Source organism: Dendropsophus ebraccatus, chromosome 9, assembly GCF_027789765.1.
Source record: "Dendropsophus ebraccatus isolate aDenEbr1 chromosome 9, aDenEbr1.pat, whole genome shotgun sequence".
In the NCBI taxonomy this organism is placed as follows: domain Eukaryota; kingdom Metazoa; phylum Chordata; class Amphibia; order Anura; family Hylidae; genus Dendropsophus; species Dendropsophus ebraccatus.
Genome location: NC_091462.1, coordinates 72,820,337 through 72,841,043, shown reverse-complemented (window position 1 = coordinate 72,841,043; position 20,707 = coordinate 72,820,337). Strand labels below are relative to the sequence as shown.

The 20,707-nt window shown below is 41.6% G+C and overlaps 1 protein-coding gene across 3 annotated transcripts; it reads left to right on the top strand.

Moving 5' to 3' along the window:
- Positions 1-32: 32 nt before the first annotated feature.
- KPNA7 (karyopherin subunit alpha 7) lies at positions 33-19,165 on the top strand. 3 transcript variants are annotated; one of them, XM_069983618.1, is made up of 11 exons: positions 33-84; positions 7,576-7,662; positions 10,500-10,634; positions 10,847-10,932; positions 11,591-11,859; positions 14,376-14,458; positions 14,692-14,955; positions 15,210-15,443; positions 16,403-16,585; positions 17,690-17,839; positions 19,041-19,165. In XM_069983618.1, exons 2-11 carry the CDS (start codon positions 7,597-7,599, stop codon positions 19,134-19,136), a joined length of 1,566 nt encoding a protein of 521 aa, XP_069839719.1. In that variant the 5' UTR covers positions 33-84; positions 7,576-7,596; the 3' UTR covers positions 19,137-19,165. The 3 variants fall into 3 exon arrangements, with proteins under 3 accessions (XP_069839719.1, XP_069839718.1, XP_069839717.1); XM_069983617.1 differs by lacking the exon at positions 33-84 and adding an exon at positions 5,929-5,953; XM_069983616.1 differs by lacking the exon at positions 33-84 and adding an exon at positions 6,176-6,248.
- Positions 19,166-20,707: the final 1,542 nt, after the last annotated feature.

Below are 20,707 nucleotides of genomic sequence, written 5' to 3'. Positions count from 1 at the left end.
CAGGGGGCTCGCTGTATAGGTGCTGGGAGTGGTGTAATACATGCGGAGTGTAGTAACTCATTGGAAGGGAAAGCAGCTTACCGTGTATGGTATTATGTGTGATGTCAGCCAGTATAATATAGTATCTGAATAGTGTACAATCGGTATAGTAAGTTATTATGGGCCAATAGCAGGAAACTGAAGGTTCCGCTCCCATCACGTTTTGGTCATATGCTGGTAGCATAAGAATCCTATAACACATCAATTAATCACACAGCCGGGCTGCACAAACAATCGCTGGATCACTTGTGCGGCCATTAAAATACATATCCCATTTAGACAGATGTGCAGCTGATGATCATTTTAAGGCCCTTTTACACAGGCTGATTATCACTTATGGTACTTTTACACGGAGCGATAATTCGCCCGATTGCACGATTAACGATTTTGAATGAACTATGTTTTTTTTAAAAAGACCATCATTTAGACGGAACGATACATCGTACAGAAAATTCGCTATGCGATCGTTTTGCGATCGTTCAAGCCTATCTCACACATAGGTGAAATCGTTGAAAGACTGTTTACATGGAACAATCTGCGAATTTTTTGCGAACGACCAACGACGAATTGAGAACATGTTCAAAGATCAAAATGAACGATTTCTCGCTCGTCGTTTGATCGTTCGCTGCGTTTACACGTACGATTATCGTTCGAATTCGATCGTTAACGCGCGATAATCGTTACGTGTAAACGCAGCATTACATGAGCCAATTACCTAGTGAATGAGTGATCCTGGGAATGTATGATAATGCAACATGTCAAAGAAAAGGTTACCAGTGTATACCACAGCCTACTTATCACAGGTCCAAAGACCAATGTCGTCAACTAGTGACTGACTATTTTGCAAACATATAGGTTAAAGGGGTACTCAGGCTGGAACGCCCCAGAATGCAGTCTTTACATGGGTGACATCATCATACACATACATCCCTCAGGAAGAGGACCTCCTGCTTCCCAGAACATAAGCACCGCTTTTAACTGTAAGCGCACTAGGTCTAGCCTATAGTAAAATGCAGAGCTTACTCACATTTGCATGTAGTATTTAAAGAATACCTGTCATTAAAAATAGCTTTTGACATGTCATCAGGCTAAGACCCGCAGTGATCAGGAGATATAGCCGGAGAGAGAGGGCAGCAACCTCGCGTTCCACTCTATTAAACAAATAAAACAAAGGCCATTTATTTAGGCCAACAAGAAAAACATTAAAACAAATAACATTATCAATACAGAGTATATATGCTAAATATATTAGAGCTTAATAACAAGAGCTTCTGTTTTTTTAAATTAAGGGATGCCACTGGCACGGCCTTTTTTTTAAAACTGCTGCCCGATTCCTGTGCACAGTGCCGGTCTTTTCAGGAGCACTGGCCCACCCTCGAGCACCCCGACCTCTAGTGTGACGATCTCCACTCCCCTCTGTGACACGGCAAGGGATTTCGTCACACTGGGGGCCGGGCAGGGGTTCAAAGAAGCCCCATGCTGGCACTAATCCGTTAATGTAAAAAAACACAAACAATGTACCTGAGGGTACATTCACTTTAAATATTACTTGCCAGAATTGAGCTATTTTGATAATAAGTAGTCCTCTCCATTATGTGTGTGCTCAGTAGTCCTGGATATTCATAAGCACCAGCAAACTCCACCCACCAGCTGCTGAGTGGCATTAATCTATCCATGCTGTGTATAGGCAGTCAACTGTCAGCAGTTGGAGGACGGAAGGAGTGGTGCAGCACGAATCTTATTCTCCTGCAAATTAGGAGAACGGCTGAACAGAATGATGTAAGTAATACACTGATCTGTTCATCATTTCTGTCACTAGTTTATGCTGCCCTCATTTAAGGCAGCATAAACTTATTGACAGATTCCCTTTAAGTTTCGGAGCTCATTGTATCATAACAAATTATGATTCAGAGAGTTCCATAAGAGTTGAAGAGTTCAGTCTTTTATATACTGTCAGCTTACGGACCGTATATCACGGATGTGTAAATGTGGCGTTAAGCTCACACTTTATTTTTGTGTACATTTAAAGACGTTGACCAGGAAAAATTAGCTTGTCTCCCATACACAGAATAGAGGACAAGCAATAGACCACAGGGGATCCGACCACTTGTGTCCCCCCCCCATATCAGGCTCCTTGCTTGTTTGTTATGAATACAGCTGTCAGTACAGCACATGACCCTTACCTCTATTCATTCCTATGGAGCTGCCGGAAAGAGCGGAATAAGCACTTTCCGACAGCTCCATAGGAATGAATAGAGCTGTGGGTCACATGCCATACCCACGGCTGTATTATTAACAAAAAAGCCAGGGCCCTGATAAGGAGATCAGCAGGGGGCGGGTACGGAGGTCAGTCCCCCGTAATCTCTTACTTGTCCCCTATTGTGTGCATAGGGGACAAGTTAATTTTGCCTGGATAACCTGTTTAAGGGCCCTTGCACACTGAGTAAAATAGGCAGAATTTACGAGTGGAGTCCGCACTGCAGATTCTGCTTGTCATTCTGCCTGTCCTATTGCTTCAATGGGAATCCTTGTGAGCCTCTGTTCTCCACTCAAAGAATTAACATGTTTATTCTTTAAGCAGAGAGCAAATGCGCAAGAGAAATCCCATTGAAGCAAGTTGACAGCTGCACCTGATCACTTGTATGCAGCCGTCACTGGTGTCTAGTGGCGGAGATCGCCCCCCGGGACTTTGTCCCAAAGGAGCGATCTTCGTGTCAGTTACCTGCTGGGGTCTTCGCCAAAATGGCGCTGATCCCGGCTCGGCACTTGGTTGTTTTCGGCTGCAGCAGTTGAAAGCAATCAAGTGCCTATCTCATCGATCTATGCTGTATAACTATATACAGCATAGATCAATGAGAGATCAGAGTCTATATACTAGAAGTTCCCCAGGGGGGCTTCAAGTATAAGTGTAAAAAAAAAAAAAAAAAAAAAGTGTTGTTAATAAAAAGCCCCCTCCCCTAATAAAAGTTTGAATCACCCCCCCTTTCCCCATGTTATAAATAAAAATAAATAAACAAACATGTTTGCTATCGCTGCGTGCATAATCGCCCAAACTATTAATTTATGACAATCCTGATCTCGTACGGTAAACGCCGTCAGCGCAAAAATTGCGCATTTTTAGTCGCATCAAATTCAGAAAAAATGTAATAAAAAGCAATCAAAAAGTCGCATATGCGCAATCAAGGTGCCGATAGAAAGAACACATCATGGCGCAAAAAATGACACCCAACACAGCCCCATAGACCAAAGGATAAAAGCGCTATAAGCCTGGGAATAGAGAGATTTTAAGGAACATATATTTGTTAACAATGGTTTGAATTTTTTACAAGCCATCAGATAATATATAAGTTATACATGTTATATATCGTTTTAATTGTAACGACTTGAGGAACATGCATAACAAGTCAGTTTTACCCCAGGGAGAATGGCATAAAAACAAATACCTCCCAAATAAACAAAATGCGTTTTTTTTGTTTAATTATATCACACATTGAATTTTTTTCTGGTTTTGCAGTGTACTTTATGCAAACGTTCAGCCTGTCATTGCGAAGTACAGTTAGTGACGCAAAAAATAAGGGCTCATGTGGGTCTCTAGGTGGAAAAATGCAACTGCTATGGCCTTTTAAACACAAGAAAAAAAAAAAAAAAAAACGCAAAAACGAAAATTGGCTCAGTCGGAATCTGTCAGGTCTGTACCAGGTACAGAAGTGCAGACTCTGGCAGATAGGTGATAGGGAGGTAAAACAAGTGATGCTTTTGTCTTTGCTGATGGCCATTTGCAAAGTTATAAAATTGCATTTTTCCTCAAAATGCTTGTAGCATTTTCCTTGCAAGCTGAATTGCCACACCCGTCTGCAGTTCTACCTGGTAGAGACCTGTAAGGTTCCCTTTAAGGCTTCGTGCACACAGAGCAAATGCGGCAGAATCGGCACTCTATGGGAGGCTCACGCGGCTCCTCTCTCCGCGCTGAAGAATTCCGCCACTTTTGCTCTGTGTCCTAAATGGCAGCCATCCTTAACAGGGTGTGTTTTTAATCCATTCCTGGTTTTGGTTACAAAATACTGACCAAAATACTGTGCAAAAATACTGTGTGGGAACATAGCCTAATACTGTTGAAAAGAATAAAATGTGCACGTTAAAAAGATGCTGCCTTATGCCATACAGCAGGATCCGTTTCCCATCCCATATAATGATAAATAGATTGCAATGTGTACATTTTTTTCTGGATACCTAAAGTGTTACTGTTGTTTAAATTTTTTTTGCAGAAATCAATACTCCCACTGTGTAATCCTTTGTTCTCTGCTCTCTGCTGCCAACTAATCTCCCTTCTCCATAGAACAGACAGAGCCCGACTAATGTAAAAGAGTCGAGATTTCCTGATAATGAGCAGTGGATGAAAGAGAGGAGAGGAGGGGGAGACCTGGGAAAAGTCTTTTTGAATGCAGATAATGGCATATTTGCCTAATAAACCCAATTACAAAGTTTTTTTTTAAATTGCCTGGACTATTGATTTCTGCAAAAAAATGAAACGACAGTGACACTTTAAAACATGGTTGACAACATTTTTTGCATACAGCATATAGAAAAGAAAATAGAAAAAGCCTCAGGGTTTATTCACCCATTTTATTGCCGAGATTTTTAAAATTGATGGCAAAAACGTCTCTCTAATGCAACATGTAAATAAACCCTTGTGGAGTCCTAGAATAAGGGTATGTGCACACTATGGAATACACACGGAGACTTCAAGCGGATTCCGCCTTGCGGCCTCCACTTGAATTTCCTCTTAATCCATAGACTCAATGATATTCTCCAGCGAATTCTGCCATCTGCCCAAAGAAGAAATCTCTGCGTATTCCGTAGTGTGCACATACCGTCAGGCTAGGTCTGCACTGCATCAGACGCTCTATTTGGTACTAACAAATGGAGCTAAACAAACTGCTGCCCCAGTGGACATGAATTGCACCAACAGACCCCATTTACTTTAACTGGGTTTTTGACTCATGTAATTTGAAATGGATGGAACCCAGAAGCGGATTATAACAGGTACGTTTCGGGCAGTAGCCTGGGGCCCAAAGCTCCTGGGGGGCCCATAGCCACCCAAACATACTTTCAGTAGTGTATTGTCTCCTGGCTACAATTCTGCCATGGTTTGCAAATAATCGCTGCGTTTTTACTTCGATTTTGCACAAATCAGGGCATCATGACGTTATCTATCCTGTACTATGAACACCACGCTAATGCTGCCATAGTTACAATGGATTGGGGGGGGGGGGCAAACTTAGTGAACAGCCGGGGGCCTATGGTAAAGTTAATCCACCTCTGATGCAGTGTGGACCACGCCTAATGGTGCGTTTACACAGGCAGATTTATATGACAGATTTTGGAAGCCAAAGCCAGGAATGGATTTGAAAAGGGGAGAAATCTCAGTCTTTCCTTTATGACCCGTTCCCAGTTTAATGTCTGTTTCTGGCTTTGGCTTCAAAAATCTGTCAGATAAATCTGCCTGTGTAAATGCACCATTAAGTTAGGTTCACGCTAAGTTTTTGTGTACATTTAACATACACATTTTATGCCATAGAGCAGGATCCGTTTTCCATTGGGTCTATTATTTTTTTTACTGGATACAAAAATACAAGGTTGAACACGCTTTTTTATGCAGCGAAAAAAAAATATATATATATAATTATTTTATATGTTTAAATGGAAACAGTGAAATATACACAAAAATGCAGTTTGAGCCTAACAAACTTTATACACTGCATGAAATAATGGCCGAAGTTCTTTGGCAGGTGATGTGTTCTCATCATGTTATAACCACACCCTTCTTAGTTTTATAAGACACATGCCTTAGTAGGTGTGCCTAGGTGTACTTTTTTTTTTGTTTTGCTGGTCAAAGTTCTGGTGTGCTGTGTAGGTAAGGTGTGTCACACTAGAAGTTCTGGATGATATAATAATCTGAGGCTCCTTCTATATGTCTTTATGTGCTCCTGTATCTTTCATTACACTATAGAGGAATGTGAATGCTACATTTCTCTCTTCTACAAATAAATAAGACAAATCTACATTGCTACTAGATACCTGGCTATGCTGTCTGTGCATATACTACCTATGGCCTAAATGAAGTGCAAACCACATCAAGTAACTTATTTTACATTGTGTATATGAGATGTTAGTTTTTGCAATACTTGTCATTCATGTGTTACTACATGGTGAGTTTTTATAAACTTTAAAAGGAATGACAAAATCTTGAGACTAGTACAACTTAAGAAACACTTTTAGGGTACAAACACACACTGCTTATACGCTGCGCATTTACTGCTGCGATACGCAGCAGATACGCAGCAGATTAGATCTAAATAACTGTATCAAATCTGCTGCGTATCTGCTGTGTGTGTTTGTACCCTTAGTGCTGTTCCTAGTGCAGGCATAAACCACACATTCTATTTCCAGCAGGTGCCAGACAAGCTTTTTTTGTACAGGTTTGTGTTTTTGCAATCCGTTCAACTGATTTGTTTTTGATTGGTTACTTTTAAGAAACAGAAAAACGTAATAATAATAATTAAAAAAAAAAGCATCCTTAATAATGGAGTTAACGGAAAAACCGGGTCCAAACGGATGACACAAAACTGCATCCGTTTTTGCTTCTGATTTCTCCACAAAACATATATATATATGTTAAATGGATTGCAAAACTGCGGTTTGAACCCAACCTAACAACCATGTTGAGCTTTTCATGTTAAACAGACCCGAGTGTTCATAAAACTAGGGTCATCCTATTTTGTGAAAGCAGGTGGTAAATGACGAGTGTCCGTAATTTAGAAGGTCCTAATGACAGACATTGTACTATACAATGCATGAACTGCTGACCATTTTCTTAAGTTCAATAGGGTCTATTATAATAACAACTTGGCTGTATCTTTTGCCTCAAATTACAGCTGCATATTATGGTCTGTAAACAGGGCTGAAGGCGCTGCATCCACATTATGAATTAAGTGAAAACCATGGTCATTGGGTTGGCAAGGCCACTTTCACCTGAAAAAGGCTTGTGCACTGAACTTGCTAGGCAGACTAGATACATATTTATAATACTCAGGGGTGGATTAACTTTACCATAGGCCCTGGGCTGTTCACCAAGCTTGGGCCCCCCAACCCACAGTAACTATAGCAGCACTAGTGTGGTGTTCATAGTACAGGATAGATAATGTCATGACGCCCTGAATTGTGCAAAATTGCTGTAAAAAAAAAGCTGAGATTTTTTGCAAATCATGGCAGAACTGTGGCCAGGAGACAGGAGACATTACACCACTAAAAGTATGTCTTTTTTGGGTGGCCATGGGCTCCCCAGGAGCTCTGGGCCCCGGGCTACCGCCCGAAATGGACCTATTGTGGTCCGCTACTGATAATACTAGCAATATTATCTGGTAACCATGTGATCGGTGGTCTACCTATTTAGGGGGAATTAATATTTGGAAGTTCTAGAACCTGCTACAAGAGTTGTCTTTGTTAGTGATTGTGATGTACATGCTTTCTTTATAGCACAGTTAAGTGTTGAAAAAAATGCCACCTGCAAATGAAGCGGATGATCGTATGAAAAAATTCAAGAACAAGGGCAAGGACACAGCAGTAAGTATATATCTTCTGCTACTGAGGAAAAAAAAAATCATACATATATAACTTTCTTCTGTGATGGCAAAAATCTATGCCACCCTGTAGTGCATTAATGGTCAAAGATGTACCAAGTTTATTAAGAAGCTGCAAAAAGTCTTCCACTGTTGTACAGGATTAGAAAAACAAAGCTTTTTTGCCCCTTTTTACCTCAGTTTGTGTGTGGTATTGCAGTTTAGATATTGAAGTAATGAAGGTGTTGTAACTCCTGTACTCTGGTTAGGAGTGACATTACATGTTGTAAAAGAAATAAATCGAACCCTGCAACTCTGCATGGCTCTGACTGCATGGAGCATGGATTGAGGTCACTTGGTGACTGCAATGTGGGAATGCGAACAAAACCACATGTATTAGATGATTAGAACAATCACTGGTGAAGCCTACTGTAGTTTACACTGTCTGAGTCAGTTTGCAGAGTCTGCTCATAATTACTGGATAAAAAGCTGCATGCAGCATTACTCTGTCCTATTACTATCCTGTAAAATGACAGATGCAAGCAAGATACCCAACAGACACGAAGAGTCAACTAAGCATGCAGGGCACTGTTTGTCCTTTGTCGTACCCTGTCGCTGTGTGAACTTTGCCTAAAGCGGTGTTCACACATATTGCAGATTTACTGCAATACTGTGGTTGGGTAGTGTTTTTACTGAAATAATGCAGTACTGTGACAAGTACATATTACCACCACTACTGCATGGTTACTGGTGCAAGTAGAGACTATGCAAAAAGACAAATTTGGTCAGCTCTCCAACACCATTCACGATAGGCAGGAGCCATGGCAAGAGGCTATGCCCTCATACAATGTGGGAATTTTGTGTTCCCGACCTTTGTGTTCCCATGCTTGAACTTTTTTTTGTTTACATGCAAAAGGGAGTGTGATCAGCATGACCAGATCAGGTATAACACAGAAAGACTGTTAACTCATGTTTTGCTATGTTTTTTTCACAGTGGGTAAAAGATACTAATGTGTGCCAGAATTCTGTCCGAAAAGTGTCTCGCAGTTCTTTCCTATACATTTCGTTAGAGGTTTTAGACGCCCTTTCACTGGGTTTGTAAAGGGTATGAGGCCTACGGGCCCTATTACCCCAATCTATTATCAGATGTTCTGGACTCTTGTTGGCTGATAGTTGATTAAAAACCTGACCTATAATCACGATGGTCTGCTTGCTGTCGCTGTGTAATAGGAACAGAGGCAGCAGACCGCCGCTGACTTCTGTAGGCTACCCGGAAGATCTAAAGATCGTGAGGCAGCTCCCTGCAGCCCACCCACTCCTCTCCGCTCAATGTCTGTGCGTAATAGCACAGACAGTGAGCATTGAACAAGGAGCAAGTGAGTGCTGACCTGACACATTGTGCCATCTAATAGGACTCTAATGGTGGTTTTACACGGAGCGATAACTCCCCCGATTAATGATTTTGAATGAACCTTTTTTTTTTTTTTTTTTTTTTTTAATAACGATCAGCATTTAGACTGAACGATACATCGTTCGGAAAAATCGTTTTGCGATCGCTTAAGCCTATCTCATACATAGGTGAAATCGTTGAAAGACTGTTTACATGGAACGATCTAATTTTTTGCGAACGATCAACGATGATTTGAGAAGTTGTTGAAAGATCAAAATGAACGATTTCTCGCTCGTCGCTTCATCGTTCGCTGTGTTTACACGTACGATTATCGTTCGCATTCGAACGATAAATCGTTCCGTGTAAAACCACCATAAGGGCCCTATTCCACCGGACGATTATCGTTTGCATAGTTTTTTTTTCTTCGCTATTTATTCGCTATTGCGTTCGTATCTATTACGAACGAACAATGTCTTATTCAATGCGAACGATTTGCGAACTAGCAACGATAAAAATAGGTGCAGGTCCTATAAAGCAATCAACGATTTCTCTTTCGGTCGTTAATCGTTAACTGCATTTCAACCGAACGATTATCGGTTAGATTCGAATGATTTAACGATAATCTGAACGGTAATCGTCTGGTGGAATAGGGCCCTTATGGTGGTTTTACACGGAACGATTTATCGTTCGAATTTTGCACAAATTTCTATTAGGGCCCTATTCCACCGGACAATTATCGTTAAATCGTTTGCATTTCAACCGAACGATTATCGTTTAGATTCGAACGATTTAACGATAATCTGAACGATAATTGTCCGGTGGAATAGGGCCCTAATGCAAATTTGTGCAAAATTCGAACGATAAATCTTCCGTGTAAAACCACCATAAGGGCCCTATTCCACCGGACAATTATCGTTAAATCGTTAATCTAAACGATGATCGTTCGGTTGAAATGCCGTTAACGACCGAACGAGAAATAGTTGGATCGCTTTATAAGACCTGGAACTATTTTTATTGTTGCTCGTTCGCAAATCGTTCGCATTGAATAAGACATTGTTCGGTCATTCGCAATAAATACGAAAGCAATAGCGAAAAAAAGTAACTATTATCGTTCCATGGAAATGAGTGAACGGTTTCAGGTCTTTCGTTTGAGATCGTTAATCATTAACGATTATGCAAACAATAATCGTCCGGTGGAATAGGGCCCTAAGTCGCACCAAGATCTGTTTCTGCCATATTACATGGCCCGATGTGTTGGGTAGGCGATTAACACTTTATCAGGAAGCACAGACAATATCCATGCAGCCCTTGCCAGGGTATTCTTGCGTGTATAGAACATAATAAAGATTTATACGTACCTGTCCACACTCCCCAGTGAAGACTGTCTACAGTTTACAAAAATCTATATTTATATACACCTTTTTACAGAACACACTTTTAAATCATTGTAGGAACTAAGACGACGTCGAGTAGAAGTTAGCGTGGAGCTCAGAAAAGCAAAGAAAGATGAACAGATCCTTAAGAGAAGGAATGTTACTTCATTTCCAGAAGATGAGGCCCTCTCCCCGGAACAGAAATGTCAGCAGGTGATGTTAACCTTTTATTTTTCTAAACTGCAACCTAGAAATGGTAATCTCAGAGTTGTAGATTAAGGCTGCATTCACACGTTCCGCAAAGAACAGACGTGGAATGCCTGTAAGGGACTTCTTTTTTTTTTTTTTTTGTTTAATATTTTCCCTTTAAGAATATCTGCATCAGATATGTCACAACTTTTTTTTTTTTTTTTTTTTTTTTTAAGGTGCCCTCTCTTTCCCTAGATGAAATAGTGGAGGGAATTAATTCTGAAAACCCAGATCTTGAACTGAAGTGCACACAATCTGCAAGGTAACCAAAAACTCAATAGCCCACGTATTGTCCCAACTGACAGTAAACCCTTTTTTTTTTTTTTTGCATGGGAAAATGAGTTTTCCTTAGAATACTTGCTCACAGTAACTGGCCCCTCTAAGACTGTCAGGGAGGACTCAGACTTGGGCTGTTAAAAAAAACAAAAAAAAAAAACAGGAATGGCATTTTTTTTGGCGTGAATGTTGTGGCCAGATGTTGGCTGGGAGTCAAAGGGGAGTGGGGTGGGTTTAATGAAAGCAATACCGACAAGACATTTTTTTTGTTTTGTTTGTTTTTTCCAGGTCCCTCCCCCCCCCCCCCCCCCCCCCAAAAACAAAAAAAAAACCCAAAACAAAAAAAACATGCAAAATGTCTGGGGGACACGTTAGTTATATAGGGCATGTGGGACTGATCACGAACCATCATTGAGTGCTGGTAAAGAGACAACTTGCACCAAAACACTTACTTTATACAAAATGCACTGGAATCTGAGGGCTATTGCTTTAGTCTGGGTCAATGTGTCTTAAAAGAAATAAAAAAATAAAATAAAATAAAAAAAATATCTATCTAATCTATCTATCAGAAAATTCCCATTGTAGAAAAGCTGAGATATGGTGGTGGAATTATCAGGTGTTATGGTCAAAATTTACTCTTGCAGGAAAATGCTGTCTCGGGAAAGGAATCCTCCACTAAATGACATAATTGAAGCTGGACTAATACCAAAGCTGGTGGATTTTTTGAGCTACAATGATAACAGCACTCTGCAGTTTGAAGCCGCTTGGGCACTTACAAATATTGCTTCTGGCACCTCTGAACAGACGAAAGCTGTGGTTGATGGAGGAGCCATTCCTGCTTTCATATCTCTGGTATCCTCCCCACACATGCAGATCAGCGAACAAGCAGTATGGGCATTAGGAAACATTGCTGGTAAGACTCGGACAAAGATTACTACTGAAATCTTCAAAGGAATAATGATAAAAATATATGCATCAACTGATTATGCAGCACTTTGCATAGACTTATCAGCAGGGCCGGATTAAGGTTGGTGGAGGCCCTAGGTGACAATTTTGTTTGGGGCCCCCCATTTTTTCCCCTCCGAAAATAAACTATACAGATGGCTGCTTACTGTTGGGGACTTGGCATGTACCCCTCTTCACTCCTGGCTGTAAGGCTCAGCATCCTCCTCTGTTGTGCATGTGATGGTCACTTGAGGAAGATGTCAGGCCTAGAGATTTCAGATGACGGGTATGTTAGTTATCCCCTGTATTGTGTCCCCAAATAATAATGTCCCATGCTGTGTCCCTAAATAATTATGTCAGTGCAGTGCCCCATATAGTAATAATGTCCCCTGCTGTGCCCTCCATATAGTAATGTCCCTGCTGTGCCCCCATATAGTAGTAATGTCCCCGCTGTGTCCTCCGTATGGTAATAATGTCCCTGCTGTGTCCTCCATATGGTAATAATGTCCCCGCTGTGTCCTCCATATGGTAATAATGTCCCTGCTGTGTCCTCCATATAGTAATAATGCCCCTACTAGTGTAGTTAATGCCTCTACTGCCAGGATGCCCATGTAGGGGTTAACTACAAGACTAGAGGCATCCTGGCAGGACACAGGTTAACTACAATACTAGGGGGCATTCTGGCAGTGGAGGGGTTAACTACAATACTAGGGGCATCCTGGGAGGGGGGTGTTATCCCACTCCACTGTCTGGATGCCCCTAGTACTGTAGTTAACCTTTCAATTGCCAGGATTCCCCCTAGTATTTTAGCTAACCCCTCTCCTGCCAGGACGCCCTCTAGTTTTGTAGGTAACCACTCCCAGAATGCCCCTAGTACTGTAGTTAACCCCCCCCCCTTCGAGAATGCCCCTAGTATTGTAGTTACCCCCTTCCCTCCAGGGGACCCCCAAATAAATGCCCCTGGTCTGTGCTAATTAAAAAATATTAAGTCCCACTCACCTGTCCTGTGTTCTGATGTTGCCTGGCCTCTTCATCTTCCTGCAGTCCCTAGTGGAATGTGCAGGTCTTCTCCTTCAGGCGGGGCACAATGAAATTACATCATCGCGCGACCCGCAGGAGACTGTGTGCCGTCCTGCCACACAGGAGAGTCCCAGAGATCAGAGCTCCTGCACCTGATTCTCCTGGATGTGGCTGAACTCATCCCTTCAAAAGCATTACAGCAGGTTTCTTTTGGAGGGACTAGTTCAGTCACATCCTGGAGAAGCAGGTGAGGGAGCTCTGATCTCTGGGGCTTTCCTGTGTGGCACAGCATGGATGTGGGGTGCTGTGATCAACTCCAGCCCCATGGCCCCCACGCACCCCCACCGCTTGGGCTCTGCTGGGGGTTGTTATAGATCCACCAGCCTGAACCCGGAACCCTGCTTCCGGGTTTAGGCTGGTGGGGGCCCCCAAGTGGTGGAGGCCCCTGGGCACGTGCCCCAGGTGCCCTCTCTTTAATCCGGCCCTGCTTATCAGGAGCATCTAGTGAAATGGCCTGTACAAACGGATACCCATCATTGTAGTGCATACATGACTTATCTTCTCAATGTGCAGTAATATGCTAAAAAGTTATCTAAAGGGAAACAGTAGGTTAGTGCACTGATCCGACCCACCCCTTCTAATGACTATTGGGGCAGTACTGTGGTGATATCACTATGGCGTTCATCACTGCAGAGCACCAAATGAATATTCATTAGGAGGGGTGGGGCAGATTGGTGCACTGGGAGGGGTAGTACTACCTAAGCACCTCATTTTCATATTGAATGAAGTTACGATTTCCCAAAAACTGACGATAAAGGTAAGAAAATTACTTTCATCCTTGGTGCCCTGTGCATTTTGGGAACATAACACAACATTAGAATTTTAACTTGTTTGGCTCCATTTAAATGGAACCAATCAGCACATTTGTGCTCATTGGGCTCTCAGAATGCCTGCACATACCTGGCAGCCAGCTCTCCGGTGGTGGAGGGGGATTTGGGCTCCGTGTGGTAATGCATTTTAATACCACAAGTGAGGCAGGGGGAGATCCGTGAACTAGTCATGTGGGCTGTGACTAGAGACTAGTCATAGCTCTGTCTGGTCAGCACGCTCTGCGGGGTGATTGATAGGGAAGAAGGAGGCCGTTAGCAGTTGCACATGAAGCCTACTGAGCCCGGATCCACTGACACCTCTGGAGGGCTTGCTGCTGGGTGCTTGCAGCTGTTCTGGAAGCCCAATCAGAACAAATGTGCTGATTGGTTCCCTCTAAAGAAAACTGAATTGTAGCTACTAGAACCTAGCTAATAACTTAAACCTGGAAGGCTCCCAGTTCCCATTCATTCAAATTCAAGTCCCATTTAATTGGACTACTCAGTTTAGACACAATCTCTTCATGGAAAAGGGTCCCATTCTACACTCTATAGCTAAAAATGTATCATTGAATTTTTTTTTTCTTTCCCCCCCTAGGTGATGGTCCAATGTACCGAGATGCACTGATCAACTGTAATGTGATTCCACCACTTCTAGCCTTGGTTACGCCACAGACTCCGGTACATTCTCTCCCCCCCCCCCCCCCCATATCCTTGTGTTAAATGTATGTTCTAAATTTATATAGGGAAGACATCACAATGGGGATTACCAGACATTGTCGGGAAGGTTTCTGTTTGTTTCAGTTACATAAAGCCTGACACCTTTTTGCTCTTGTCTATTGCCTACTTAACCCTTCCTCCCCCCTGTCTTTTTTTTTTTTTTTTTTTTTTTTTTTTTCCTTTTTAATCTCTAGATTGGTTTTCTCCGAAACATTACATGGACCCTGTCCAACCTATGTCGAAACAAAAACCCATATCCACCTATGCAAGCTGTTCTTCAGATCCTGCCAACTCTGACACAGCTCCTACACCATGAGGACAAGGACATCTTGTCAGATACATGTTGGGCTATGTCCTATCTCACGGATGGTGCCAATGATAGAATTGATGTGGTGGTTAAAACTGGGGCTGTGGACAGACTGGTACAGTTAATGTTAAACCAAGAGCTCAGCATTCTGGTGAGTGAATCATGGAACAACACTACATCCGCAAATGCTTATTAGCTAAGCTATATAAATGACTAAAGCCACAACACAGGATTGTGGCTCAGCCAGCCCAGTTTTTTTTTTTTTTCCCTAAACCTTATGTACCAGAACTAAAATTTGGCCTCCATTCCTTGCTATGCACATAGCGAGCGAGGGGAAATATTTTAGTGCCAAATGCAGATAAAATAATCTTATTCCTAATCTTTTTTTTTTTTTTTTTTTTTTAGACACCAGCACTACGTACTGTTGGGAACATAGTCACTGGAACAGATAAACAGACTCAAGTGGCCATAGATGCTGGAGTCCTGTCTATCCTGCCTCATCTCCTTCGGCATCCAAAGCCAAGTGTTCAGAGGGAAGCTGCATGGGCGCTTAGTAATATTGCAGCAGGCCCAGCTCCACAGATTCAACAACTTATTACTTGTGGCCTCCTACCACCACTAGTGGAACTTCTCAATAAGGTAAAGGTGATGCTGTGCTAGACCTCTTTTCTCTCCTGCTTCCACTCCCTATTCCAAGATTAAAGGGAATGTGTCACCAAGACTTTATTTATTTTGAACTGATAAGAGCCAAATACTGAAACATGTTTGTGCGTGTGTTGTCAATGATTTAATCAGCTACATAGATATGGCAGGGGATTCAGTCTCTTGTATGGGGGAGTTTTGTAGGCATGACCTGGGCAGGGAGGCTGTGACTATCAGCTATCGTTAATGGCCTGATCTCAACTTACCTGTTTCTTCTTCACTGTACCATAAATCTGCCTGTGATGCTAAGACTGGAGAGAAGTTTTCTCTAGAACAGCCCAGTAAGTTTAGTGGCCTGGATGTGAAAATGGCAATACTTCAGGATTATTTTTAAAATGGAAAATTTAAACTGTGTAATGTGTACATTACAAAGTTTGGCACATGGAGAAAAAGGAGGAACACGATCAGCGCTGATCTTGTGGACGGAATCTTTATTAAGACAGCAACATTAAGACTGTGCCCAACTTTTAAAGTACTTGATACCTTTTTTTAATGGCAAAGGGAGTGACATCAATGACTTTTAAAGTCAGACACTTATCTGATGGAGGAATCAATTGAACTTTGAAAACTACACTAGCTGGATAACAAGTTCTAGTTTGTATTGTGCTGTCTTAATAAAGATTCCGTCCACAAGAGCAGCGCCGATTGTGGTCCTCATTTTTTCTCAATGTGCCAAACTGATTCTGAACCAGAGGAATTCCCCAAACTGGATTGTGACCTTGGCTGCAGCTCCTTATAACCCCACTCCTCCCAATACTTCTATCAGTGCCCTATGCACAACCCTACCAGGTAAGCTAGTTTTTATCCCTTCATCCTGTTTTTCTGCACATAGTGCACATCTTCTATAGTACATTACTAGTATTTACAATTCTACGTGCATGTTGCTTTTGCCTCAGGGTGACTTTAAAGCACAGAAGGAAGCTGTTTGGGCAGTGACAAACTACACTAGTGGGGGCACTGTGGAGCAGGTAGTACAGCTGGTGCATAATGGAGTACTGGAGCCTCTTCTCAACCTTCTAACAGTCAAGGACAGCAAAACTATCTTGGTTATCTTAGATGCTATCTCCAACATTTTTCTGGTAAGTTTAAACTGCAGCACTAAACATGACTGTGGAATTAAGGGTAGTTGCCAGGCTGCCCCACTCTTAAGGCCCTTTTACACGAAACGATTATCTGCCATTACAAAAGATAATCGTCTTGTGTGATAGACAACGATAAGCCGTCATGAACAATGTCGACTGACCTTGCTGTTTGTCTTTTAACATGTTGAAAGACAATGACTAATATAGCAACAATCTGCTGCCATTGCTCCATGCATACACACCCAAAGAATTGGAGGGGAAAAAAGAGGTACCAAATCAATTAATATACACACAAAAAATATATATACCCCTCCAAAAAAAAAAAATGATCAAACTTCATTAGCAAACAAATTGGAATAAACAGACAATATAATGATAAACTAGCAGCCATATATAAATAAAACCACTTAGAATGCACTGTCAAAATGCCTGTGAATTGCACAAAACCCGCAGTTGCCAAAATAGTATAACGTAAATTGCACTAATCCCTAATGCTATTGCCACAGGAAGATCCTCACAGAGAGGGATGTGCAAAAAATGTACACCTATTATACAGGCTGCACACAAATCAAGGCAAGTGCAAAACACAAAAAATAACACATAATGATATACTTAACCAAGTGGAGAGTGGCTCACTGTAAAACCCAACGCACGTTTCAGAACACACTTCGTCAGGGGGCCATGAAGTAGTAGTGGTGACAGCAGACCACTGCTATCTTCTATGGGCTGCCTGGACGATCTAGAGGCCCCCGACTCTCAACCACTCACTGCCGACGCATGTTATAACACAGGGAACGTTGAGCAAGTGAGCGCTGACAGCGCTTGTTTGTTCCTCAACATCGCCCCATGTAATAGGGGCTTTAATTATGCCTTTTTAAAAGAGCTTTCGAGTTTCCCAACATATTCTATTCTAAGTTTCACTCTAATGGATTTGTGTATAACCCTTGCTATATCTTCTGGAGCTAGATGAAACTTGGAATGCCTCTTATTCAATGTATCAGACCTTTTGTGTGTAACTTTAATGAGAGCCCCTGAGACATGTGTAAACTAGTGCAGCATGTTCATTGCTTATGCCAACAAATTATTTGCTATATCTTTCAGGCTGCTGAAAAACTGGGTGAGTTGGAAAAACTATGTCTTGTTGTAGAGGAGTTGGGAGGACTGGAAAAGATTGAAGCTCTACAGACACATGACAACCACATGGTTTATAATGCTGCTTTGGCACTCATAGAGAAATACTTCTCAGGCGAGGTATGGTCTGTCGCATCTTTTCATTGTGTCCTATTGTATTTATTTATTTTTTTGCACTCCATTATGTTCACTTAGTAAATTGTAATTCAGATTGTGAAGCCAAAATCCACATCTGAAATTTAGTAACTCATACATTTTGGTTTGCAGTGAGAACACTGAATATGGCCTATAAGGATAGCATTTTCGTACTGAATTGTTAGCAAACACAACAGGAAGATGGTGCTAGGAGTGACTTTCATACAGACATGATTTGTAGGCTTTGTTCTGGGGCAGATAATGGGGGAGCTAATAGTGCTGATGGGATTTAGGCCCAATTTTATTAGTCGTAAACAAACCAGTGACCCTTTAGATGTTCAGGTAGAGGTCCGTAGGTTTTCTAAATCTGCATTTTGCAAATGTCATCTGTGTGATTTATATACAGTGATGCCTTGGATTACGAGCATAATTCGTTTTGGGACCGTGCTTGTAATCCTTACTCTTAAACCAAAGCAAATTTTTCCCATATGAAATCACTGATACGCAGTCAATTGGTTCCACACCCCAAAAATAATTGTTATATTCTAAATAACATGCAGAACAGATGAAACAAACAATGAAACAGCTGAATATGTGATATTAAGTTACTGTACAATATAGCGATCAGCATGTGGTGTTAGTAATTGCATGAACTTTAAAACACAGCAGCAGTTTGTAGATACAGGATGGAACTGCAGATCCCCATAATGCAGTAGCGTAGTACAACAGGGTAGAAGAGAGAAGCAGGGCTGCTGTCAGAGGTCTGTGTGGTCACTTGACTGCAATGGGAAAGGGGTGTGTGTTCAATCAGGACTGATAGAAACTGCAGGGAGAGAGGGGTTACAGCTATGGAGAGATTACCTCCACAGTCCTGTCCCTGATGCAAGCCCCAGCCTGAAGTGGATCTGCTATGATTTGGAAGGTGAGGGAGACTCCCTGGGTCAGAGTACAGGGCTGTAGACCCCACAAAGCAGACCATGCCCCTCTCCTACTCTCCCACCCAATACATGGAGCTCTTAAATCAAAACAATACTCTTAAACCAAGTCACAATTTTGGAAAAACGGAGAGCTCTTAAACCAAGGTACCACTGTATATTAAAATTTCCTTGCAGGTCCAAAAATGCATGCTTCTGTCTTAACATGGCTACTTTTGAACCTACTTTTCATGTTTTGTATTTTATTTTAGGAGGTGGATGACATGGCTATACTGGAACCAGAAGCTACTAAGGACACCTACACATTCCAAGCACCAAATGTGCACAAAGAGGCTTTCAATTTCTAAACTTTATACAATGGTTGACAAAATACAGTATTATGTAAATTTGTTTAAATCATAATTGCTATTTGTATCTATAGCTTGCTCTTGATAAAATAACAGTTTATGCATTTGAGAGTTCTGTGTATTTTCTAGCTAAAGGCGTCTGGGCATTCTGTTGCCTGGTAAGTACTGTTGGCAACTCCCTTGCACCCCTATGTTCCTACATCAAGTAAGAATGTATAGGGCTCACTTCTAGTGCTTTAAAGTGGTACTCCTACAAAAAGCCTAGGAACTGGTTTCAGAAAACTCTATAGATTTGTAAACTACATCTATGTAAAAATCTGAGTCTTCAAAAACTTATCAGCTGTTGTATGTCCTGCAGGAAGTGGTATATTCTTCAGGCTGACAGTGCTCTCTGCTGCCACCTCTGTCTGAGACAGGAACTGTCCAGAGTAGTTGTAAAACCCCATAGAAAACCTTCTTCTCTGGACAGTTCCTGCCTTGGACAGAGGTGGCAGCAGAGATCACTGTCAGACTGGAAAGAAAACACCCCTTCTACAGGACATATACAATAGCTGGTAAGTACTGGAAGCCTGGAGATTTTTAAATAGAAGTAAATTACAAATCTATATAACTTTCTAAAACCAGTTGATTTGAACAAAAACTTTTTTGCTGGTATACCCCTTTTTTTAATCCTGAAAATTGCTTGCACTCTGTACTGTAGGGTGGCTTATACTAGCTTGGCCATAACCAGTTTCTGCAAACTATAATTTTGGATCTGCCAGAATTTCTATATACTATGACACTGAATCAGAATATTTCACAAAAAAAATAATGTTCCGATATGCCATAGGGAATTTCTTTTAAGTTCTTAACACTACTCCCAAATTGTGGATAGAACACAATACATGTAATGTATAAAGACTAGCAAATTCATCATTGGGTTGGAGAAACTTATTTCCAATGAACTATCGAAACAGTGGTCCAGATTTAGGACCCCTTGTCAGTTTTTACGGTCAGGAAATCCCGATCAAGAGGCCACAAAAGGCTTCAGGAAAGCATCAGGACTTCTTGTCCGTAATGTGTTGTTTTTTTTTTGTTTTTTTTTTTTACCTTCCATAAATCATCAGGAAATGCTTTAAAGAGTTCCTGATCAGGGAAAAATAAGGTTTAAATATGGTCTAGTATTCCATATAGCTCACATGTACCCACATGGCCACCATATCCCCCCTCAGGCATTGTCATTCCTTAATCTGCTGCAGAACTACAACTCCCATTATTTGTTGTAATCCGTGATTATATGCTGGGAGCAGGGGAACTGTATTCATATGTACCGCGCTGTAACGAATCGGCTGTCATTACAGTGCGGCACATATGAATACAGTTCCCCCGCTCCCAGCATTGTTACATACAATCAGTCTGTGTTCTGTGCAGAACACGGAACTTGTGAATGTGGCCTTACCCACTGCCAAACTGGTCATGTTGGAGGCAGCAGAACATTCTCCACGGTGTCTCTAAACTAGGTTATGTCTGTCACAAATGCTCAGTGTGAACCTGCTCTTATCTGTGAAGAGCACAGGACAAGTTTCAGAAGA

Excerpts from the sequence above, each read along its gene's own strand:
- KPNA7 (XM_069983618.1), top strand. The coding sequence starts at position 7,597 with ATGCCACCTGCAAATGAAGCGGATGATCGTATGAAAAAATTCAAGAAC. Across the intron at positions 10,933-11,590 it reads AAGTGCACACAATCTGCAAG|GAAAATGCTGTCTCGGGAAA; the intron begins GTAACCAAAAAC and ends TTACTCTTGCAG. Across the intron at positions 14,459-14,691 it reads TGGTTACGCCACAGACTCCG|ATTGGTTTTCTCCGAAACAT; the intron begins GTACATTCTCTC and ends TTTAATCTCTAG.